This window comes from Argiope bruennichi, chromosome 6 (genome assembly GCF_947563725.1).
Source record: "Argiope bruennichi chromosome 6, qqArgBrue1.1, whole genome shotgun sequence".
NCBI classification, from domain to species: domain Eukaryota; kingdom Metazoa; phylum Arthropoda; class Arachnida; order Araneae; family Araneidae; genus Argiope; species Argiope bruennichi.
In genome coordinates this window covers 43,861,585-43,888,593 of record NC_079156.1, presented here as the reverse complement: position 1 = coordinate 43,888,593, position 27,009 = coordinate 43,861,585, and the positions used below count along the sequence as shown (strand labels likewise).

Genomic DNA, 27,009 nt, shown 5'->3' with positions numbered 1-27,009 from the left:
AGGATAGATATAAAACTCGAAGAGTTATATACACTAAATTTGATATACAATTTTAGCATCAAATGTATACTTTTATATCAAATTTTAAACCAGATTCATCAAATAGCTGACCGTCAATATATTTTCATATATGTACGATACGATAATTCAAAATACGATAATATACGAACGATAATTCAAAATAATATGATAATTCAAAAGCGCAGCAACATAAATATATGAAATATGATTTTGCTACTAAAGTTGTAGTTCTCTTTTTGTTAAATTTTAGTTTTAATTTATCGGCTGCCGGCGGCCTGGCATAGGGGTAGCACATCTTCTTCGTGATCTGGGCGTCCCAGGTTCGAATCCCGGTTCGGGCATGTCTGTTCTTCATCTGTGTTCTATCTGTGAGGTGTTTGAATGTGCCCCCCTGTAAAAAAGGGTTGTGCAAGCGAATGTGTGAGTTTTATTTTCATATGAGCTAGAACTCATATGAAAATCTGCCCTCTGGTGCGCAGGGTCTTTATCCTCAGAAGCTACTGCACCCCCTTTCCGTGGTAACGCGGACACGACATCATCATCATTTATCGACGAAAAAAGCATCCAAAAAGACATTCTGGAATTTTTTCACTGTAACCCTCAAGAAAAATGCTCTTATGGAGAATTCTGAAAATAAAAATCTGAGCACTTAAGGGCTTACTCAAGATCCACAATTTTTATATTGGGAGATGCCGGATAATATATTAATTTGGGAGTGAGGGTGAAAACTTCAGGGAAACCATCCCCACTGGCGTCATTATTAAGTTAATTTTAATTAATTTATCCAATAATTAATTCAAAAATACTAAATGAACCCAATCCCTTTTATAAACATTCCAAGTTTCGAAATTTACTGGAGTGTAGCAATAATATACTCATTTTTAAATCAATCTTCATATGCTCTTGACCGTGACTAAATTTGGAAACAACTATCAGAATTTTTATTACTCAGTGGTTTTCATTTACATTTTTGACATGGATGAAGTAATAATTGCTACCTTGAATTTTTCCAACCTTCAAAATTATTTTATCTTGAATAAAGCGAATAGTTGTGTAAATAAATAAATAAAAATATAAATGGAGGAAGAGCGAGAGAGAAATGTGGAGCACATGACCTTGAAGAAAAAGTTCGGGTTATGACAGGACAGTTCGTTGTTCGACATTCAAACTCGGACAGACGATGAAAATAACGAATATGAATTTGTAATTCGGAGAAATGACCTTCATTTGAAAGTTTTACTTTGATAACATTGCAACAAATTAAAATGCATGACGATAATCTCGTTTCATCTTTATTGTTGACTTGCTTCAGTTGGAGGCGTTGGAAAATGAATTTCTTTACTCTAGCTTTAACCTCTTAATTGTCTTTGTTTCTTTTTTGTTTATCTAACTAGCTGATTCCGGCACTGCTCGAAATTAAATCCTTTCATGTGTAATATTTATATTTTTAACATAGAAACTATTTCTGTATAAAATGTATATATTGAAAAACCTATATATTGAAATAAAAAATAAGTTTAAAAAATAGTGGTAGAGTAGTCCTAAATCTTAATATTATCCAGCAGAGAAATATCTATATAACTACATATTTAAAATAATCTGTGTTATACTTTTAATGCATACTTTAATTATTAACTTTTTGCACTTGGAAAAGTAATTCGATGCATAATTATTTTCGTTATACATGTACTTGTTTATTACACCAGAAAATAAATGCATACAATTGTTTTAAGTTGAATTTCTCTGAAAACAAATGAATCTACGTGTTTTTACCGTTCTATAGATATTTTTAACAATTAAAATTTAAAGAAAATAAATAAAACGTCAAGATCATACACCGTGTTGAATGGTGCTTGAGAGAAGACATTGATTGCAAAGGGTTTATTATTAATGCACAGTTTAATTATTAATAATCAATGTATACTTTAATTATTAAAATCGGACAGTTATGAAATTGGTGTTGCTGAAAAGGTACATTTTTTAATTATAAAACTGGGAAATTTTTTTGGAATAATTCCCTCTGAAGTTTTTGTAGAAAAAAGTCAAAGCATTGGTTAATTTGGAATATTTTATCGCTCAATTATGCAATAATAAATAATTGTTCTGTTATTAAAAAATTCTTGTTAGTTTCTAAATTGACGTTACTGAACGATTGTTTTACATTTCAATTTTTAATTTGCAAGTCAAATCAAGGTCCTTGATATTATTGTATTAACTCCTAAATTTAAATTGTGATTTTATATTCCATCATAATAAATATAAAATAAATAAATAAAAAAGATAAATAGATAAAATCTTAGAAGCAGTTGATATATTTAATGATAACCTAGTTTTAAAGGCCATTAATTCATTTTCTGGATTATGAAATTGAATCAAAATAGGTTTAAGCGCCACTGATTTATTTTATATATGATGAAACTAAGTCCAGATAGTTTGTAAACGCGTTGGTTTATTTTTTGGATAATGAAACTAAATCAAAATGGTTTTAAACGCCTTTGATTTATATTTTGGGTAATGAAACTGAATCGAAATAGTTTAAACGCCGCTGATTTATTTTTTGGATAATGAAACTCAGATACAATTGTTTTAAATGCCACTGATTTATTACTTGGATAATGAAATAATGAAATTTGTTCAGTTGCGTCGAATTCTTTTTATAACCTAAAAACTCGTATAAGCGCATATCACACTTATTATAATGCGGTTGCTTGTACCTTTCTCCGTACAGTTGAGTTGTATTCTAGCCTGATTATTATTTTTTTTTACTCCCATTTCTCTGTACATTTCCATGAAAGTAATTATGTCTGCACCATGTGTACAGTAAAAGGGAATGAGGGTGAAAGTTCACTGGAATCTAGTTTCTGTACGTCCTCAATTTTTTCCCGTATCGTTACCCAAAAACTAAAAGATTTTTAATTGAAAAATGAGAACATGACTAAAGGTATGAAGACCCTCTACGAATCAACGACTTTCCAACGAGAAATCGTATTATTATCCTGAAAAATTGTAAACAAAATAGAAAGTTAAGAAGATCCGGAAGTATTTGGTAGAGGCAAAAAAAGATATCTGCCCTTAGATGTAAAAACCAGCATCCGAAAGTAGGCCGCTAGTCTGCTACATCTGGCAATGGGGTCGAACAGTTACAACATTGTCACGTGACTTAGAGGAACAATGCCTGTCATCGGGTGCAGCTGACCAGATAATAAGTTAAGAATTATTAGCGACAGTGGAATTTTCGTGCAGCCATTCAATTTGAAACGGGATCAATAGTTAAAAATGATATTTAAAATGTTTTAGTTTCTATTGATTGTCAACTAATCATTTCTTTTTTTTTTTTTACTTTGAAGGCGGGACGAAGGACTGTCATTTGGAGTTGTTAAATAAATCATTTTTGTTAAAATATGAATAGTTTGTGTTTGCGCACTTTTCTCCATACCGCCTGATCACGTGACTCAATGTAATTACGTGACGCTATGTGTTGATGTATGTTTCTCTGTTCTGTGTTGTGTTGTAATAAATGTGTGTGACTAACATGGCTTGGATTTTTTTGAGGAGTAATATAGTAGAGATAATTACAAAATGGACGTGGTGTGAGGAGTAAATAATATGGTCCATCGATGTGTTGTGTAAGGAGTAAATAATATGGTCCATCGATGTGTTGTGTGAGGAGTAAATAATATGGTCCATCGATGTGTTGTGTGAGGAGTAAATAATATGGTCCATCGATGTGTTGTGTGAGGAGTAAATAATATGGTCCATCGATGTGTTGTGTGAGGAGTAAATAATATGGTCCATCGATGTGTTGTGTGAGGAGTAAATAATATGGTCCATCGATGTGTTGTGTGAGGAGTAAATAATATGGTCCATCGATGTGTTGTGTGAGGAGTAAATAATATGGTCCATGGATGTGTTGTGTGAGGAGTTACAGTTTGCTTTTATTGATATCAGAAAGTGAATATATAGGCTTCATCTGTATAAAAGGAATTAATCACTTTTTTTCTTCAGTTTCGTTTACATAGAGAAAAGATTACAATCGTTAATAAATTCGATTTTGAAATTTTCATGGATTTTTCAGGTCTACGTCATACCCTTCCTAGTCAAAATATATGCCTTCGTCTTTCTGTCAAATAGTCTGTTGTATGAGAACTTCGTAAATAAAAATGAAGGGAAGTTAAAAAAATATTTGGTTTATCTTTTCATCCAATTTTCATTTCGATTAATCTTTTATTCCTCATTTGTTCCACTTTGCTATAAATAATCAAAACAATCTTCTCATCTAAAAAGTTATTTTAACCCTTTCCAGGGCCGTGGGAAGTATGCTTCCCACCAAATTTATCAATCTTTGTATGAAATTTTGTAGGTTGTCATAAGTTCTGAGAATTTTTTTTAGAAAGACAGAAATTTAGATGCTTCAGTTCTTTATCTCAATCAAAATGATGCCTCTTGATTTGTTACTTAATAATTAATTAACCAAATGAATTAATGAATCAAATTAAATTTATCGAATAAGCTAAATGAATTCCTATTCTTATTCTAATTTCAAGCCTAAAAATATTTTAACATAATATGACTAGAAAAAAATAGCCCTTTAAAGGGTTAAAATACACATTGCAATTCACATCAAATGAAAATGCTATGTGTATTTTTAATTATTATAATTTTACAGAGTTAATATTTGATAGAGTAACTGTATACAATAAAAACGAGTTGAATTTCTGTTTAACAAATGCAATCTATTAAAAAAACTATGTAACAAAATTTTTTTTTAAATTTTCAAATCTCAGAAAAAAGTTCCATAACAATTACATTATCAGTACAAAGACAATTTTTTAATTTTTAAAATTGTATAGGAAATTGTAGCGGTTACATAACTCTACTACCTTCTCTTTTGATACAATAGACGGCGCTACTTTATCAACATCAACGTAAATTTTTCATGAGCCTTTTTGGGGACCATTATAAGATTGTATTCTAAGTGAATGTCTTGTATTTTCGTGTTCGTGTTTATTTTTTCTTGTGAAATGTGGAACTTAGAAAATAATTAAATAACTCTTCCTGAAACTCATCTATTATTTTCATCTACTTCATAATGAAGTAATAAAGAGTCTCGTTCCTGTACAAATCCTTTTGTACAATGATATTTTCGAGATTTATCTCGAGATACTCGCGAAATTTTGCTTAATTTGTACTTAATTAAAATTTCAATAAGAAATGGATCCCATGTGCGCATTCATATTCTCCAAAATAAAAATGTACCAAATTTGGTAGCGTGTGTTTTAACTGCCTGTCCTGTAAAGACCAGCATGTACTCATACACATTCATCTTTATTATTAGAAGGGATTAAGCAACATATTAAGCGTTACACTAGTTTCGTTACAAACTTTAATATAATGATTTAAAGAAAATTCGTTCTTTTGTAGAATAAAGGATGTCTGAAATGAACAATACTTGTAAATTATGGCAAAACTGGTTGAATTAAAGATAGCTAAGTTTAAATTCCTAGAAGAAATTGTAGGATGGAACGGAAATGATAAAAACTTTTTCCACTTCCTTCCTTCACAGTGAAAAGTAAACTAGTTTTCTTTTTTATACGAAGATCATTGCAACAAAACATCTTCCTGTTAGAAAAGATAATAAATGTGGAAGAAAAAAAAAAAAAAGTGGACAATTAAAAAATCTAGATAAATAAAAGGGGAAAAAAATATTCAAATGCGTCGTTTATGAGGTCGTGACATTTATAGGACTTGTATGAAAATCTTTACTGGACTTTGTCACTTGTTTCAATTATCATAATATTGGGACAAGGTTTGCAAGATTTTGAAAGAAACGTTAATCCTTGGCAATCCGAAAAGTAATAAAATGTATAATTATACATATGTGAGTGTAAGGATTTTTTTAGTGCTCAAAAGTAATGTTAAAGGATTTTTTTAGTGCTCAAAAGTAATGTTAAAGGATTTTTTTTAGTGCTCAAAAGTAATATTAAAGGATTTTTTTAGTGCTCAAAAGTAATGTTAAATTAAATTTTTTTTTTTTTTTAGAGCTCAAAAGTAATGTTGAAGGATTTTTTTTGGTGCTCAAAAATAATGTTGAAGGATTTTTTTTGGTGCTCAAAAGTAATGTTGAAGGATTTTTTTTGGTGCTCAAAAGTAATGTTGAAGGATTTTTTTTTGGTGCTCAAAAGTAATGTTAAAGGATTTTTTTAGTGCTCAAAAGTAATATTAAAGGTTTTTTTTTAAGTGCCCAATTAGAATTTAGGATTTTCTAGTGCTCGAAAAAAGCCCAAAAATAAAGTTGAAAGTCTGTTATGATCCCCAAAAATCGCTGTAAGAGTTTTAGCTATTATACGACTTTTATAATAATCATTATCTAATAAGAAAGTGAAAAAGTTGCTTCCTTCATAATGTTGATTCGATATAAGAGTACAAAAATTAATCCATTAAATTTTTGTTCTAAAAATGTAATTGTATTATAAAGATCAATTTTGATTGTATTGTGCTTTTAAACCTTAGTATGTAAAATCTCATTCAAGTGATGGTAAATTCACGAAGACTTCGTTGAAGTTTTTGGTGCATGCTTTCATACTTCTCAACGTTTCATGATCGCTTTCTTTAATCCTATTGAGTAGAGAAGTCTTCAGTCCTTCCACTATTTGACTCCTTCACATACAATGACAAGTCTGACTCGCCGATCGAATTATTGAATTTTTAATTTTAAATCTACAATTAAGTGAAAGTATTAAGTAATTTCAAATGCAAAAATCATTTTAAAATGTTTCAATATCTCAAATGCCCTTATATTACAAGAATCAAAATAGAATGTCATCTAATTAATAAGTTAATTAAATTCGCAGGTCAAGGAGTTAAGACCTTCATGCACGTGCGATTTCAAGTATTCTAAATTTTTTAACTCTACTCTAGTATTGTAAATCTTAGTAAGTAGTTTACCTGTAGGTAAAATTGTACCAATGTCTTCACTGCATTCAACATTTTTTTAAAAAAGTAAATAAACTACAACCATTAAAATAAACTTTCATAAAAATTAATTGTATGAAGGCGTTTGCTGTTCGTGGGACTATGAGATATTACCTGATTGACTGCGCCTCGAAAAAATGAAAAAGAAAACTGAGTCTTATGAAAAATAATAAAATCAGAGGCGGTGGCCAAATTTTACCCATAGCAAGCCAGACAAGTACGATGTGGGGGGGGGGGCAAGCACAATTTTTCTCAGTTAGCCACAAAATAACTTATAGTAATTTTTGCATTTAATTAAACCCAATTAATTATTAATAAGCTGGGTAAAATTCTTCACCCTCTTAATTTTTAAAAAAAATTCAATACTGACTCTGAATTTTCTCTCAGTATTAAAAATTTGCAACGACATTTCTTTCTTTTATGGAGCATCAAAAATTTGTGAACAGACATTTGAAATTTGATTATATTTCATTTTAGATTTTGGTATATAGATTGAGACACAGGTTGTAGTAATAAATCGCCTAAATTTATTGAAGCATGATTATGAAAATATTTAATTGGACTTTGATAAGGAATATGCTTTTAACTATTTTGAATTGGGTATGAATTGAACAAAATTCATAATCGTCTGTGTCATTTTTTTAATATAAAATATTTCAATTATAATAAGAGTGAATCGAACAAGGCTACAGTAATTCATAAATGCCTAGTTTTAATAAATGATAACATATGCAAAATAGTCCATCTCTTTCATGTCTAATTCATCATAGATTTATCACACCGACTTGATTCTGGACCGAATTTGCCGAATAATGTCCATGTTAAATCTATCGCCATTATTCATTTTTTTCTGATTTATTAATAATAAATTACCTGCTAAGTAAATCCATTATTTTTCTGGCTTGAAAAATAAAGTACAATCACTTACTAAATGCTCCTATTGGTATACCATTACTCTATTCACCTGTTATGTCTGGAGGTTAAGAACTTTGAGTTCAAAAACTCCCCTCGAATCCACAAAATAATATTTAATAAAATAAAATAACTAAAAATAAGATTTCATGAAAGCTTTTCTTGATTAGCTAATATTTTTGAAAGAGAATAATACATAATTATATAAAAATAATTAATACATAAGACAATATCGACGCAAGAGAAAATACCAAAAACCATATGCTTATTTTTATAAACCATTTTCCAATTCAGAAAAGAAGGGATTTTTTTTTTTTTGAATGCGATATATTGAAAAATATTAAAGCTTCCACTGTCTTCAAGCGATAAACTTTTGATAAAATAATTTTATATTGATTTTTCTTTTTCTTTACTCCCACTTCTAAGAACAAAACTATCGGATTTTGTTGTACTAATTCGGAAGGCTTCCCCCCTTAATGTAATTAATATTAATGCATTCTCGATACAAAAAACGCACGCTTTGTATCGATTGCGCCTGAATGATATGGACAAGTTAAATGAACGAATATAAACTTTTATAAAAGGGGCTACATAATATGAATGCAGGAACTGAACTCAAACGGTTTTATAAAAGAAACGTTTAAGAATTCCATAATAAGTAATAAAATAATAATCGGTATTTCCTCGTAAAATCGATTTTTTTTTTTTTTGAATGTAGCCACCTAGCTAAAAGAATTTTTAAATAAGGATTATAACAATGAGCTGGAATTTGTATTTCGAGTCTGAGGTGAATACTCTCGCGTGAACGAACAAAAATTTACTATTGTTCAAACACGAACTATCGAGAATGCGGAAAAGATACGGTATTTTTGTCTTTTAAGAAAGCCGGAGAAAATATTTTTTAAATATGTATGAATGTATGCATAAATATACAGATTTATTCTTTTATACAATGTTTAGTAAGATGTGAAAAATGCATACATGAATAAGAAACTACTTGAATATTAGATTCCTCACGCATTTATTTATATGCGTTTTATACAATAACAAGTAGATCTTGAATTTGAATTCCCCTTTATTTATAGCACGAGATCTTATCATTAAGCACTTTTTTCCTGGAATTTATTGCAAGCTAATATTCTCAATACAATAATATAAAGCAATTTACTTATTCCAGTGATTTATAGCGAATTCACACAATTTGACTTTAACAAAGCAATTCATCTTAACATGCATATTGCAAAAGAATGTCGTCAATCATTGACAAAGATTGTATTAAATTTAATTTGATCATTAATTGGATTTTAGTCAGGGAATTATCATAATGAAATAAGCATAACAGATTAGAAATATTTTCAAATTCATTGCTGAGTCAACAATAATTGGTTGAAAAACATGAGTTCTTTTCTGAATTATTCAATGATTTCTGAATTGGGAAAACAACCTCAACACTCTATTTATGTGTAATATAAATACTTCAATTTTCCTAATAATTCCACCGACAGGTAATCGAACTTCATATGTCATGTTATCTTGGCCCAAAGATGAAGAACAGTCGGCAAAAATGTGAAATCTTATTCACTTGCCTTCTTATCGAAAATATTAAAAATTTTAAACTGAAGGTACGACATTTGAATCAGATGCCTGAAAATTTGCGAACTTAACGTCACTGATATCCATCGTATTTAGATTTTAAACAAATGATAAAAAAAAATGTCGGTAAAATACGACATCTTATTGATTTGTTACCTTGTCGACCACTCTGACCTTAAACTGTTATTTGAATAGTTTGATTGTTCACAGTATATTAACTGTAGAAGAGTTTTTAACCCTTTGCAGTTAAATGTTTTCTCTCAACCACCATTCAAGATGGTACATCATGTACATTTTTATTTATTTAATTTTAATTGTTAAAACATATCTAAATGATGTAGATTCATTTTTCAGGGAAATTCAACTTAAAGACATTGCATGTATTTATTTTTTGATGTAATAAACAGGTCCATGTATTGAATAATTATGCATCGAATTATCTTACCAACTGCAAAGGGTTAAATTATGATATTCGTTACTGCTCAGCACCACATAACAGAGCTGGAATGGTAAAGAACTTCGCCGAGATGCTGTCAATTTGTTGCTTTCTGGACACAATCTTGTTGAATTCAAGCATTCCTGTTTTTGATTCCTGGCCTTTGAGGCTTTCTTGTTTGAAATATTTCTCAACTTTCTTTCGTAGAGAATTGAAATCGTGGTTCTGTAATACCAGTTAAGTCCAAAATTCTCGCCAGTGCCACTATTGCATTACACTATTGTTTTTGATTAATGTAGCAGCCTCTAATGGAATCCACAAAATAAACTTTTGAGAAGTATAATACGATTGTGGATTTGGATATCATCATAATGTCCGATTATGAGTTGATGCAATCTTCATCTGTTCAGAGCAAATGAATTTAACTGCAACCAACAATTCTGATGTCGTTGTCGTATCATGAACCTATCACTTGTTTGATGTTTACAACGTTAATTATCATTATTTTTAATCATTTTTCAATTTTCTTTTCTCTTCAATTAGTGATCTCTATTTTACCCACAGCTAGCGACCTCAAAAACGTAGAGAGATAGCGTCAGTAACTCACCATTGCCGCTATCAGCCATCGTAGCCTGAGATCTCGTCTTCACCATACACTGTTGGCCACTATCCCACTTCTGACACCAAATGTTACGAAATTTCCCGGGGTTTGTTTGGATAGTGGGAGTTATATGGTGTGGAGAACGCTCAATCAGCAGGCGGCAGTAGAAAATAAAACAACGACGTTTATTTACACGAAGTCACACAGGACAGCACAAGCACGACAACTATATGCAGCACAGAAGACGATTAACTTCAGCCGAGACGTGCAGCATACAACAAGACTCTCTGCTGCAGACAGTAGCGCACAGCTTAGTTCAGCACTAGCTTGACTCCGTCGCTGCTCTGCTAATCTCTGGAAGGCCAGTTCTTTACCGTCGTTTCCGACTACGGCGATTCTGGCAGCTACATGCTGCTCCTTTTATAGGTCTCAGGAGGCGGGGCTAGAAGCCTCTCAACCAATCAGGAACGTTCGAGGCGTAACTTGGTTCCTACTGGACGGATCGGGAAAATTCTCGATGTTTCGGGTATAATCTATTTTGGCGCCAAACTCGCCAAATTCGTCGCCAAGTCGCCAAGCTCTGGGACATTTTATGGAACCAGCTATGCTGGGAAGCCGCATCACAGATTCGTAACAGTATTTTTGCTCCCTTCATTTAATTATTTCTTTGCTAAAATATTAAATATAGCTGTTCAGAGTGCGATTCTGATGGGATTCTCTGTGGAGATACCGTGGATGGTTTGTCGTATATTTCTTTCTTCCTCCCCCCCCCCCCCCCCCCTCATCTTCAACTAGTTAGTTAACTTAGTGTTATAGGCACTGAGGCTTTATGTTACTTACCTATTACTTTTAACAAATCTATCACAAACAAGTTCACACCGGTATGAGGGATAACAAATGATGTATCTTATGAACATCAAACTGCAAACATCATTCGCAAGTCTCCTAGTCTCGTTCTCTCATTCTAACACCGATCATTTTCTTTTGATTATACAGATAATTCACTCATACCCAAGCAGTTCCGAAATAGACAGATTTGTATACTTACATTAATTCTTGTCGTATTTAATTTTTATTCGTTGATACACATTCTAGGAGCTACAGTGAAAAGTCTTAAGTATATAATTTATATTATAATTGTTAAAAAATGCGACATCGAAATTTTGACGAATGCCAACTTTTTTGGTAGAAATCCATATTTTGGGAGATGTATGTGAACACAATAAATGAACGATGGAACGAGATAGACGAATACAATTTCGATTTGGTCTATTCAACAAAATAGTAGATAGATGTATTTTGAACTAATTAGGTCAAAGGGCAGAAGTATTGCTCAAAATGCAATTCGATTCGCTTCGTTTCCTTAAACAATGAAAATAAGCACGCAACGCGCTGTATTGCGTAAATATTCTAGAAAGTAAATGGGAACTTTTTTATTTTTTGGCTTGTTTTTAACTTACTTGGCTAATTTTTTTCAAGTCATTGGTGATATTTTTTGTAATACCATCATCAGCAACAGAAAATGCTTAAAAAAAATTCTATTATATTTTTGGCTAACAGATGATTCAATGGAAGATCTTTTTATTTTTTCATAATTTCAAGAATAATGCATGGTCGCCAAAACCTAATTTTTTCGCCAAATAAAGTATTTTTTCACAATTTTCATTGTAACCCAAAAAGGCATTTTTTACCATTCCTTGTAGCTTCGATCAACACCAACCACTTATGGGGCCGCGGTGGCCTGGTGGTAAGGTCTTGGCTTCGGAACCTGAGTGTTTCAGGTTCCAGACCCGATTCCACCGAAGAACTGTCGTGTAAGGGGGTCTGTTGCACGTTAAATCCGTCCTGACCAAACGTCCTCCCGCTGGCGTGGTGTGGTGTGGAGAGGGGGGTGCCAGCTCAGGTGTCGTCCTCGTCATCTGACCGCGGGTCAAAATGACGAGGTCCGTCCCAAAATAGCCCTAGTGTTGCTTCAAACGGGACGTTAATATAACTAAACTAAACCAACCACTTATATTTTTTTGGAATATATATTTTATGCAGAAGATTTCTACAGATTCATTTCTTCAACAATAGATAGATCTGTAAATAGGTAGCTGACGATTCGAGGGATGGGTCACGGAGATCTTGAGCGCGAAGTTTCTAACCTCCGGACAGAACAGATAATGAGATTATTGACATGGCATTGAAATTACTTAGGAAGTGCTCAATATTAATTCAAAGTTGCCTGTTCAATGTTAATTTCTTGAAAATATTTTTTGAATACCTGCAAAATCACGTCTATTTGAATTACAATTTTTTGTTTCGCAGGAAAAAAAAGTGGCATGTACATGTGGCATTAAACATATTACCATACGAATATGGCGAAACTTCACCAAATCAATCAAAGGGCCTTTGAGAATTTTTAAGTGGAATTTTTTAATTTTTCAAACTTTAATCACGGTTTTTCTTTCCCGTTCAGTTAAAAAGTAATAATCGATTTTCATTAATTTATCGATTTTAAATTCTTTTAGTATGCTCTGTTTGAAATATAATCATTAACGATTATTTTTATCATGGAATAATATTAGAATTATTAATAAGAGCCGTATTTTAAAGTTAATGTTAAATGATAGTGAAAAAATATTATCTTACTTGCGAATATTAATTGAAAACAGTCAAATTTAGAAATCAATGAAATTAGGGGGAAAAAAAGTATCGCATATCTAGATATAGCGAATTTCGAAAACTTTATAAAAACAGCGAGAGTAGTCTCCCGAAACTTTCCCGCATATTCACTAAAAAAGTGTTATCTCTCGCTTCTTACAATAAAATTGTACGCCTTTATAAAAAAGTGCTCAAATTTTTATTTTCTGTGTCGTGAGTGCTCAGATTTTTATTTTCTGTGTCGTGAGTGCTCAGATTTTTATTTTCAGCTTTCTGCGCTTGAGAGTTTCATATTTCGTGGCACAGTAAAGAAAGCCGAATAGGAATTTTGAATGCCTTTTTTTTTTTTTCAACAAACTGAAACGAAAATTTGGTACAGTACTATCATTTTATTTGTCTATAATTTCAGAAACTTGTAAACTCATAATTGAAAAACACAATGACTTAAATATATCAAATTTGCTGCTTGATTTTGTAACTACAAATATAGCTCTGTGTCAAATTTTTGTTTCATTCGGTTGGGAAAAACGTGTCTAAAACACAAATTCGATTTTCGGACACTGTTAACCGCATACCAAGATTATCTCGCCAAATATTAATATTTCGTAACTATTGTACGCCAATATTGTGCAAAGCGTTCTCTGAGATAACACCTTTTTAGTAAGTGTGCGAGAAAGTGTGTGGGAAATCACTCCCGCTGGTTTGTGTTAAAATTTTGATCATATTTTAAATTCTTAAATTAGCATTTTAATCATGTTATGTAAAAATTTAAGATTATTTTTCTTTCTTTAACTTTTGAATTTAAAATGGTGTAAATTAAAATTTCTTTACTCGCAAGTTTAAAACTATACATAAAGTTATTAAACTAAAATGCATTTTTTTAAAAGGTAGATAACATTTTCTTTATCAGAATTAATTCCCGTCTTAAAAGTAGTTGTGCAGTTGTTCGATTTTATCAGTTAATAATAAAATTTTGTAATCGTGGCCGTCTTTATAAACACTTCATATTTTTTCTAGAAACTGTCTGCTGTTGTCTGCAAAACTGTCTGCTGTGTTTCAAAATCAAGGTTTTTGAAAATAGAATTTCACAATACATAGTTTATACATAATCTATTTTTAAAATAAACAATTCAAGGGCACTTGTGCCTCTAACATGAAATATAGTGGTATGATAATATTTAACCCTACAAAACCTGACCGCCCAATATCGCCCTGTCAGTCATCAGGCCCTTGTCGAACGGGGCGATATTGGAAGGGCAGGGTCATAGGGTTAAGGCTTGATTTGTCTATCTTTATTTTATTTGCATAATTTGCTCTTATTTATGCAACAGCGATAATACATGCACATACAAAAAATGTATTTAATAATCGTCAGGACAAGCGAAAGTTTAAAACTACTAACTAAAACAATGAGAAGAATTGTAAAATATGCTAAAAGATCTTTAAAAATTTATTAAAATTAGAAAAAAAGTGCACAAAAATATAATTTGTATTATTGTTGTTTTTTTTTTAAATTTTATAGGAGTGTAAAAATAGTTTTTGTGCAGTAATATTCTTAAATTATTGAGCAAAAGTTTTAAAATGTTAGTTTTTAATTAAAAAATCTTATAAAAATGTCGAAAAGCCCTTTCTTAGTTAGTTATCTAAAAAGTAATTATGTTTACATTTAATGGTAAGCATTTCAAATTTTGTCATAACCAGAGGCCGTATGGGAAAAAACCTAATGAGGCCTCACAATGTAATCACATCACATCTAAAAATATGTGAGGCTAGCATCCAAGTTTTTCATATTGAAAAAAATTCTAGAAAACTCACTGACAAGTCACAGATCAATTACCAAGAGTCAGCCAGATCATTTTTTTTAACCGAAATCTTCACCAATACTGCTGTTAAGTATTGAAGTTGTCATAATTAATTATAATTGTTATTTATTTTTATTATTCATAGCTTATTCTTTGAATGGCAAAATTGTATTACTTTTTACTGTATGGCAACATTGTTTGAATTCTAAAAAAAATGTGTTCTTCTTTTTAATGTAAAAATATAAAGTGTCGTTAGTAGAAGGTTGAAATCGGAAGATTATATTGTGATTATTTTGATTTATTTAATCTAGCTCAAAACAACGAATTAGTTTATAGAATGGTGGTGTCATCAAGTATTTATTAGCATTACGTAACAACTGTCATTTTATTTATTTATTTACGTTTCTTTACATTTACACTTATCAGATGAAATATAAATCAATTAAATTAGAAATTAAACAAAAAACGGATCAAGCCAGTTCCATAGATAACTCTGGGATAATATTCATAATTGAGTCGAACCCTGAAAACGTACATTGTAGTCTGTAATTTCTGTAGGCATTTCAAGGAGATTCGTTTTTCCTACTCTTCACTCTTTCTCCTTCTCCGTTGCCATGGTTTCGACAAAGCTTGTTTTTTTCCCATGCTAGTACGTTACAGGAATATCTTACCTTCGGAATACCTTAACAGCTTTGTAAAAAAAAAGTGACACTGTTATCTGCCTCAGCGTTGCGAGGCAGACAACTAGTAACGAGATAGAAAATGTGACCTTGAACCGCCTACAGAAAATACACAGACTATATTGGTTGAATACCTATCTGTCTGGCTATTGGAATACAAGTGAATAATACTATAATTACTAAAAGAGAGCTAGATGGATAAAATTTGGTATCTAGATTTATCTAAAGTGAAGATCAATATCAAATTTGGAACCAGGTCTATCAAGGTGTTGGCCGTCTTTTGATAAGTATTTTCTCATGCACGTAAATGCGATAACTCTAAAACACAATGAGTTAAATAAATGAAATTTTGTATATGATTTTGTGACTGCAATTGTAGTACTATATCAAAATTTAGTTTCAATTAGAAAGGAAAAAATGGCGTTGGGAATACATTTTTGGTATCTGTGTCAGCGATTAATCGCCAAAAATAGGACGTTACATTCATTAACCAGTTGGAGTGGTCTAGCCAAATCTTTCTCGCATACTCTCTAACAAACTTGTCATGCAAAAGAACGCCTTGCATGGCGTTGGCATACAATAGTTATAAAATATTAACTTTTGGTATGAGTGCATTTTTACTGAATCTGCCGTGCCATTCTTGGCGAGTTATTTAACCATCAATCTCCGGCATGCGTTAATAATATTCAAAAATCGAATTTGTGTTTTAGATATGTTTTTCTCAACCGATCGAAGCAAAAATGTGACATAAAACTGCACTTGTAGTTACAAGCTTTCATACCAAATTTGATCACTTGTAGTTACAAGCTTTCATACCAAATTTTATCACTTGTAGTTACAAATTTTCATGCCAAATTTGATCACTTGTAGTTACAAATTTTCATGCCAAATTTGATCACTTGTAGTTACAAATTTTCATATCAATTTGATCACTTGTAGTTACAAATTTTCATACCAAATTTGATATATTTAAGTTATTTCGTATTTGAATTATCGTGTTTACTTATTTCTGAAAATACAGACGGACAAATGGCCACCGTAGTTAGATTTGGCTTAAACTTTGTCAGGTGTCTGCACTATAGATGTTAAATCTGTGCACCGAATCGAATCTTATTTATCTAGCTCTCTTCGTTTTGTAGTTATCATATTAATTTATATACGTACAGCCGAACAGACGGACTTCCTTCTAAACGGATTTTGCTCAAAATTTGACAGGAATCTGCAAATTTGATAAGACTGTATACCAAATTTCAACCGTCTAGCACAAATCTTTTTAAAGTTATCTTTATCACAGATAGACATATAGGCGGATATTTTTCGAAATTAGGGAGTTGTAAAACGTAGAGTAGTCAAAATCGCGAGTTCCAATTTTTTGACAATTACTATACATTCTCAGCGTTATATTCACGCCTAAGATCGATATTTCAAAATGATTGTTCGCCAATGGCTTGCATTTAATACAAAATTGCCGGATTTCATTATTGTACTACGAAGCATACAACTCTCATGTGTGAAGATAAAAAAAATATGTGCACATGTGACGTTTACTGTCTAGTCTATATCCACAATTTTATACAATAGCCTATATCCACAGTTATGGAGGGGGAGGGAGAATAACACCTTTATTAGAACATTTCGGAGAGAGCACTCCCACTGCTTTTACACAGCTGAAATTTTTTCTGTCTCGTTCATCTTATTTGCCCTGTATATTTGTACTCACAAACGTGGCAATCACCTTCCGCGTTCCTTTTTTTTTTTTTTAAAAATTTATCATAACGGTCGTTATCTCCATGGGTTTAGTAACCTTTAAAGTAGGCCTTTCTATAACCAACTTTGATGACACTCTGGAAGGGAAGTAAATAAACGCACGTTATGTAACAAAATGCTATTCTTTTTTATGTGTGTGTGTGTGTAATTCTTTATCTTTTTAGGAAGTGTTGATATATTTTATCCGCTAATAAATTTCGGATGCAATACTTCCGTAAACTGAGCTTATCTTTCAGAAATCATGACGGGATATTAAATAAAAAGATTGTGACAGAATCCCTATCAAACGAATATGGATAAAATTTCAAAAGCATACTTTTATTAACTTAATAAGAAACTGAAATTGTTTGGAATTTGTTTCTACTTGTTACCCTTTTATTTATAATTTTTTATTATAGAATGGTATCTACATTATAGAACCTCTAAATACTTTTTTTTTATTCTGGAATTCATTGTCAGTAACATTCCTATTACGACACAAAAATTATTTAATTAATTGATAATTTACTTCTGAAAAAAGTTAGTGTATTCATATAGAGAATACGCAAGGATATATAAAAATTCTATAACACATCTGACGAAAATCAATTATAAATTTACATTTTTGCAAATATTATGTATGTAGAGATAAATAAAATTGTTTAAAAATGGCACATCGTTTGTTAAAGACTTTTTTTTGTCCCTCTGTTTTCAAAAATATAGCCATTTTTCTTTGGTCCATATAATTGCGATGCAAAATGTACAATTGGAGCTTCTTTATATCGCCGTTTTTTATCTTCCCTGTAATTAATTTCAATGATTAAAGTTATTATTTATTTTCAATATCATTTGATAAAATTATAAGTAAAAGACTCTATCATTTTATAACAATTTTTAAAAAAACTTATCAGTTTTTTTTTTTTTTGATTTGTTGAATCCTTAATGTTTAGTCAAATGTCTGATAATTGCTTTGCTATAGAAGAAGTCAGATAATAATAGGTCGTTTGGAACATTTTGCTATATATCAAAACAGAAGAGGCTGCATGCATTTTAATAATCAGTTAAAAACTTGAAAGAGAAAGATAAGCAATTTTTTTTCCATTTATATTCTCATTTTAAACAAATTGCGATCTATTTTTAAACCTTACGATTCTTTTCCATAAAAAAATTTAGGTGGTTATGGCTATCACTTGAGTGAAAAACGTAGCACATTTTTTAAAACAAAATTTACCGAGTACGTCTATTTAACCCTTTAAAGGGCCATTTTTTTTCTATTCATATTATGTTAAAATATTTTAAAGCTTGAAATTAGAATAAGAAAAGGGATTCATTTAGCTTATTAGATAAATTTAATTTGATTAATTAATGAATTTGGTTAATTAATAATTAAATAACAAATCAAGATACATCATTTTGTCTGAGATAAAGAACTGAAGCATCTCAGTTTCTGACTTACTAAAAAAATTTGTCAGAACTGATGCCAACCTACATAATTTCATACAAAGATTGATAAATTTGGTGGGAAGCATGTTTCCCACGGCCCTAGAAAGGGTTAAAACAGAGAACGTTTATTTAAAACAAAGTTTATGGAGAACGTTTATTTAAAACAAAGTTTATGGAGAACGTTTATTTAAAACAAAGTTTATGGAGAACGTTTATTTAAAACAAAGTTTATGGAGAACGTTTATTTTAAGCAAAGTTTATTGATCACGTCTATTTGAAACAAAGCTTATTGAGCATGTTTGAAACAAAGCTTATTGAGCATGTTTGAAACAAATCTTATTGAGCACGTTTATTTGAAACAAATCTTATTGAGCGCGTTTATTTGAAACAAACCTTATTGTGTAAGTCAATTAAAAATGAAACTTGCTTATTGATTACGTCTATTTAAAATAAATATACTAAACTGTCTTTTTTTTCCCCTCAAGATATTTGTGCCAAAGCTGTATTCGATGTTTCAATGAAAGTCAGAAACGGAGTCCTCGGCCCCATGTCACCAGATCTGAATATCATGAAAGTTCTGTACGATAAAATGGACTGGATGCTACCTCAAGACGCTCACCTCCACTGTGACGGAAGGCTGTACGTATCTGTAACACGTTACGACAACGGCAAGAATGTTCTGCTCAACAGGTTCAAGACAAGAGAAGAGTTACTTCAGGTACTTTCATTTAATTCTACTCTCCTATTTTTGCATTCATATCCAAAAATTTTTAAAGGTTCAAATAAATAGCTGATGGAAATCATGACTTGTCTTATGAAAAAGAATGCATTTCCAAAGATAAGCATAATTAATATATATAATCGTCCACCATCATCTGTAACGCTAACGCTGGGTGGGGTTAAATATATCTCCACTCTTTTGGTCTACGCAGTTAACTGAATGAATTTAGGATTCATATAACAGCCGATTAATCTTCAAAGAAACTATATAAATAAAGTCCGCTCAAGATTGTCAAAAAAGAAATTTATTAGTTTGCCTTTATTTGATACTTCTTGTTCCATTTGTTTTCATTTGATACTTCTGGCTTCTAATTTTTAATTAAATTGTTATACATTTACAAGAATGTTTTTTCAATTAGTTAAAAATTTTTGCAAAACTTACTGAGGAAAATATTTTTTTTAAATTTATTTAACGCTTATATTTTAAGTCTGATTAAATATGTTAACCTAAATAGCGCGACTATTGTATTTAACAATCACAAATTGATGGGCTAAAATTAACATCATATTCCCTTTTAAAATCATATAATACAGGGTGTTCCAGAATTATCTTTACAACTTCAAAAATTCATAACTTCGAAAATAAACAAGATATTTATATTCTGTCTTTTGCATGTATTACTGCAACTAATAAAGTTTTTTTTTAGTACACTTCAACATGCGCATCATTGGTGGCCCTAAGCACTTCCAGTCTGTAATCAATTTCAAGCCAGGTACGCTGTAACATGTCGCCTGTGATTGTACTAAAAGCTTGTGTAATGCGGCGTTTCAAGTCATCAATGTCATTAACCGGTGTCCGGTAAACAATGTCCTTTAATCTCTTTGGAATTTTGTCCTGAAGTTCCGTTGAACCTGTGTATCTGATTTCGTCTCTATGAACCATGACACGCATTGAGCTTTCTGTTGTGGTGTCCACATCTTCACTTATAACTGTTCAGCCTATTGAAAAAAAAAAAAAAAAAAACTTTATTAGTTGCAGTAATACATGCAAAAGACAGAATATAAATATCTTGTTTATTTTCGAAGTTATGAATTTTTGAAGTTGTAAAGATAATTCTGGAATACCCTGTACAAATAAAATCTAGTGTTAAAAATGTACTTAAATACGTGCAGGTAATGAGCCTTTATGCGCGTATTACAAGCAAAGAAAAAAAAATTTTTTTGCATCTAAATAGTAACGAAAGTAATGGATTTTTATGCTCACATTAAAAGCAAAAGGAAAAAAATACTGTCTATCGAAATAATTACGAAAATCCTGAACCTTTATGCACATATTACAAGCATGTCTTTTCAATTGTTGAATATGCTGTCAATTAAATCAATCTTCTAGAGACCATCAAGTTCCTTGACAAAAAAAAAAAAAAAAAAAAAAAAAAAGGCAAATGATATCTATGATTTTCGCCCTTTTTCTTTCATGGAACCCATCGAATGAAAATTGCTTGTTAGAAAATTACTTGTTACTTCAGGGGATATTTTGAATTATTTCTTACTCGTATGCGATGTATATAAAGAAAAAGTACTGTAATCACCACAAAAATCGAACTCGAAATTTTGACGAATCGCTACGTTTCTTACCTATCTTATTCAAATGCCTCGCGGATACGGTAAATACAAAACTCAAAGATCCGGATAAATAAATTTTACACAGTTATGGCATTTATAAAACAGATTTGTATGAAATTTTGAAACAAATTCACTGTTTGTCGTTCTGTGCAATCGCATGCATGTAAATACGGTTACTCATAAATGCAATGAATTAAGGAAATGAAATTTGGTATACTATCTTGTGATACAATTGAAGTTTTGTGTAAAATTTGTTTTCTAAAATAATTGGCTTCTAAAAAGTCCTCTTGGATTCCTTCATATACCGAGAAGCATATAACTTTCCTGTGCGGAGGGAGATTCTTAAAATAAAAATCTGAGCACTCACGATGTTTACGGCTTTATCCATGGACCATAGTTTTATGAGTAGGGAAGAGAGGGATATAATATCTTTATTAGAAAGTATGTTATGTTAGAAAATTCCATGTAACTCACTCAAACTGTTGTTTTATGCTTTAATTTTTTACTCCAATTTCTCATTACACGTTGGGTATTTTTTTCCTCCTATACAGTCCATCATATACTAAACTACACAGTGTATTGTGAATTACGCATTTATCAGCATTTGATGCAACATATTCATCACAAGAATATTGCTTTTCTTTCAATTCATGGAATATTTCTTTATGATAGTGTGCTCTCACTCTAAGGGGGTTGAGGATCAGAAGCTCCCGGTATGATGGTTGGTTCTCGCCACCCATGGTAGCGGTTGGCTGCCACCCATCGATGATGGGACGTACTTCCCAAAGGAAGGGTTGTACCTTGGCCGGTGATGGCTCTTAGGACTCAACCACCGTTCCCAACAGTGTTGCTGTTGCGGCGGTCCGATCATTCAGATTTTTCCGTGTGCCTTCTTGCCGGCGGCGGTTATGATAGTGAATTTTAAATTCCCTATGTTTTCGAAAAATCAAAATTTTGCTTCATAAGGAAGTTTCAACATTTTAAAATTCATCTCGATTTCCAACTGAGCGTATACGGACACAGCTTTTAAAAACAAATCTTCTTAATATAATTATCATTATAGCTTTTAAATATCTGGTGTTTTTACGCATATCTTTAAATTAACTCAAAATAATTTTTTTTCAGGCTTTGATGTGTAGTTGCTTTATTCCTATTTATTGTGGTTACGAACCTCCAGAATTCTACGGAGTGGTAAGTTATGAAATTTTTTTTATTCTTAGTTAATTGTTCTCAAATAACTGTGTTTAACCCTTTAAAGGGCCATTTTTTTTCTATTCATATTATGTTAAAATATTTTTAGGCTTGAAATTAGAATAAGAAAAGGGATTCATTTAGCTTATTAGATAAATTTAATTTGATTAATTAATTAATTTGGTTACTTAATAATTAAGTAACAAATCAAGACATATCATTTTGTCTGAAATAAAGAACTGAAGCATCTAAGTTTCTGTCTTTCTAAAAAAAATGTGTCAGAACTGATGCCAACCTACATAATTTCATATAAAGATGGATAAATTTGGTGGAAAGCATACTTCCCGCGGCCCTAGAAAGGGTTAAAAATATTTTATAATTTCCAATACAATATTTACTTCAGTATTTATCTTATTTAATTATCAACCATACTTTAAATACCATACTTTCTATAAAGAAAAATGGTCAAAAATTTTGAATTTAAAAATGAAGATTGTTATTCGAAACCGATGTGTGAAATGAAAAGAACGTGTGAAAAGTCAATAACTCTTAGTCTAAAGTCGAATAAAGATTCTACTTACCATTAAATATCTGTATTTTAGTTATTCAATCATGCAGAAATCGGATTTCTTTATATTTAGGCTCCCAGCATAATATCTAAACTTGTAGATTACGTAGAAACGAGAAAAAAAAATTATCAAGGTCAGCCTTTCCTAAATTACCAACACGTGTATATCATTAGCAGGTTGCTAACTTTATTACCCGTATTAAATTATGTCTAATGACTAGTTACACTTGTACAAATAATCAGCAAAATTAGATATGCACATATCAAGTTCAGGTCATAACTCTCTTATTATAATGAGTTTTCAGCTACTAAGCAGTTAATAAAAACGTCAAAAGATTTCAAGGATTAAGCTATCATTAATCGCTTTGTTTATGGAAATTTGAAATCATGTGGGTTCCATTATCCTTATCCGTCCTCCCTCAAGACTAACTTCATGCTTCTTCAAGGAGAACTATGATGAGATAGAGAAATACCCTCTTCTTATGATTTCCTTGGCCAATAAAAACATATATTTTTCATAGTTACTAAAATAAATCATTAGTACGGAAACTAGCATTAAAATAAAAATGTTTTAAAATTTGAAATGAGATCAATCCTTTATTAAAAGAGATCACTACTTTTTACTTAACCATTTAATTGTTTTTAACGAGTATACTCGTCATGGAAAAAGTACAACATTTTGCGTTATGACGCGTTTATTCGTCAGGAGTAATAAGTAGAGACAATTTGCGGTTTGAATTACAATTTTAGTAGAAAATTCAAACATATTCGTAAATTTCAAGATGTTTAAAATATTTTGAGGCCAAGTTGAAATCAAAGGAATAAATAAAAGATTATTATGCGTTGTACCATGCTGTGCTCAATACCATTCTTTAACAGCCAATTAAAATAATAAATTAATTTTAATTTTTTATGTTTCTTTTCGTTCATATGCAAAAAAATGTATGTTAGTTAAAGTAAATAAATAAATGAAATTACTGAAATAAAAAAAAAGAGTCATTTCATTACAACATAATTTCATATTACACTTACTTTGTGTTTAACGAGTATTCTCGTCATCGCTAAATTTTTACGACACAATTTAGATACGCATTTTCCGAAGAGGTCGAAGCAGTTAACTGGTTAAACGTTATTTCCGAACTTTATTAATAGTGAATTGGTAAAGTGAAACGTAATATAATTTAATTACGAAAATGTAGTAGCTGAATTATTTTTTACTAGCTTTTTTTTTTCTTCTTTTTTTTCTTTAGGCATATGTTGATGCTGCCCTTAGCAACAATTCCCCTTGGATCAATCAGTACACAGTGTCCGTTGCTCCATTTTCTGGGAATTCCGACATATGTCCAGAAAATGATGGACTGTTTCTGAAGTCTTTGACCTTAAGCAATACTAGTATTGGAGTAAGTTGGCTGCTTTTTTTCTTATTTGAATCTTTCATTCTACTTTCTTTTACTTCTTTACATAGTCTGTGTATTTTCTGTAGGCTGTTCAAGGTCGCATTTTCTACCTCGTTATTGGTTGTCTGGTACCAGTAACGTGGTAGAAAAAGTGACCTTGAACCGCCTACAGAAAATACACAGACATGGGGGTGATTTCTCTAATTTCTCGCATATTCTTTAAACATCCTAGAGAATACCTTGCATAGCATTGGCGTGTAATAGTTACGAAATATTAACCTTTGATGTGAATTTCGCATTTTTACTAAAACTATCGTGTTAACCTGGTTATCGCTATAACTTGGCTAATTTTTTGGCGATTTCATCGACGACATGCAATTAATAGTAGCATACGAAAATCCAATATATGCTTTAGATACGTTTTTTTCCATCCGAATGAAACAAAAAATTTAACACAAAACTGCACTTGTAATCACAAAATCCCATACCGAATTTTATATATTTACGATATTCCGTTTTGGGGTTATCGCGTTTTCATGCTTCTGCAAGCACAGACCAACAGAACGTCCGACACCTTGGTGAAATTGGCTCAAAATTTTATAGATATCTGCATTGTAGATATTAAATCCGTGTACCGAATTTTATATATCTAGCTATTTTAATTTTGCAGTTAGCGGGTTAAATTATATTCGAACATCTGTACAGAGAGAGAGACTTCCTCTGAACGGATTCTGCAGAAATTTAGTTTAAAGATTGTATCCGTCTGGCTCAAAGTGTTTTTAATTATCTTTGCTACAGTTGGACGTACATTTCTCAAAAATGTGCTTTTCGAACTCAAGAAGATCTAAAACGTAAGGATTTATCTAAATCTCGTTTGCATTTTTTTTTTTTTTTTGACGATTACTATGCTTTTTTTATACTATGTATACGAGGAAGTAATAATACAGGATGGACATAAAATAGCTTTAATTATCGATTTTTGTTCTATTATCTTCATATAATTCGTTTACAATAATGTTAAGCGAACATAAAATAGCTTCCTTTGTTGAGGAGCATCTGCAGTTAAGTGTATGGAATGGAATAAAATAAAATTTCACATGCGTATTGTGGAAGACATAGATTGCTGAATTACGAAAATTTTTTATATAGTTATCCTCAGGATAGATTATAGTGCTGTCGGAATGACTAGAACTGATTAATCAAATAACAAGTGGTATGGTGTTTCTTCAAAAAAAAATGTAACAACTCTGCTTAAGCCGAATTTAATGGGTTGATACCCGATTTTGCTGTATCAAATTTAGGTTGATAATGATACCTCATACAGCCAAAACCCGATTCTTTTCTATCCGGAATGACCAACCAACTTATCCAACCTGGCATTTTGTGGATATCATTTTTAGCATTTGCATTGTAAATGATAGGCAATATGAATATGATTTCAAGTAGGAATTTATTTCGCTTGCTTCTTTGGAAAGTGTATTTGTTGACGATGTGCCAGTGACCTTGGTTTTGGCAGTGATTGGCTGAAGGATGGGAAGACAAAAGGAAATATTAGTAGGATGGGAAGACAAAAGGAAATATTAGTAGGATGGGAAGACAAAAGGAAATATTAGTAGGATGGGAAGACAAAAGGAAATATTTGTAGGATGGGAAGACAAAAGGAAATATTAGTAGGATGGGGAAGACAAAAGGAAAGTTTTGTAGGATGGGGAAGACAAAAGGAAATATTTGTTGGATGGGGAAGACAAAAGGAAATATTTGTTGGATGGGGAAGACAAAAGGAAAGTTTTGTATGATGGGGAAGACAAAAGGAAAGTTTTGTATGATGGGGAAGACAAAAGGAAAGTTTTGTAGGATGGGGAAGACAAAAGGAAAGTTTTGTAGGATGGGGAAGACAAAAGGAAAGTTTTGTAGGATGGGGAAGACAAAAGGAAAGTTTTGTAGGATGGGGAAGACAAAAGGAAAGTTTTGTAGGATGGGGAAGACAAAAGGAAAGTTTTGTAGGATGGAAATAGAAAAAGATAAGCATAGTATAAGATTAAGCGAGGATTGTTGAGTAGATGTACACTGTTATATGAAGTAAAGAACAGTAACAGATAGGTTAAAATATACTTAAAAAACACATGTATAGCTTGACAGAGGCCTGACGCCTAACTGAGCTATATCTGTTGGTTCTGTTCAGTTCAAAAACATACCGAATATTGATACTCTCAATCTGTATCAGTTTTGTGTACCTGATACTTTTGTGTAGATAGTCCAAAATATGATACAGATTCATCTAAAACTATAGTCTGGGTATTTTCTGTAGGCGGTTCAATGTCACATTTTCTACCTCGTCACTGATTGTCTGCCTCGCAACACTAAAGCAGATAACTGTCACTTTTTTTTTTACACAGCTGTTAAGGTATTTAGAAGGTAATGTATACCCGAAACGTATTGAAGTTGGAAAAAAACAAGCTTTTTCGAAACCATGGCAATGGAGGAGGAGACAAAGTAAAGAGTTGGGAAAACGAGTGTCCTTGAACCGCCTACAGAAATTACGCAGACTATAGTATTCACATGAATAAGGGTACTGTCATAACTTAGAAATAAAATTGATGAGCAATAGTTAATGTTATATTTGCTTTCAGTTCATGAAATCGACACAAAATTGGTCTC

The 27,009-nt window shown here is 31.3% G+C and overlaps 1 protein-coding gene across 1 annotated transcript in view; it reads left to right on the top strand.

Moving 5' to 3' along the window:
- LOC129972675 (patanin-like phospholipase domain-containing protein atgl-1) overlaps positions 1-27,009 on the top strand; it is a 62,788-nt gene that overhangs the window by 19,661 nt on the left and 16,118 nt on the right. The window contains exons 2-4 of the mRNA XM_056086895.1: positions 19,338-19,570; positions 22,321-22,386; positions 24,205-24,354. Of these exons, the coding sequence (XP_055942870.1) occupies positions 19,338-19,570; positions 22,321-22,386; positions 24,205-24,354 (449 nt within the window). The remainder of the gene's footprint in view (positions 1-19,337; positions 19,571-22,320; positions 22,387-24,204; positions 24,355-27,009) is intronic.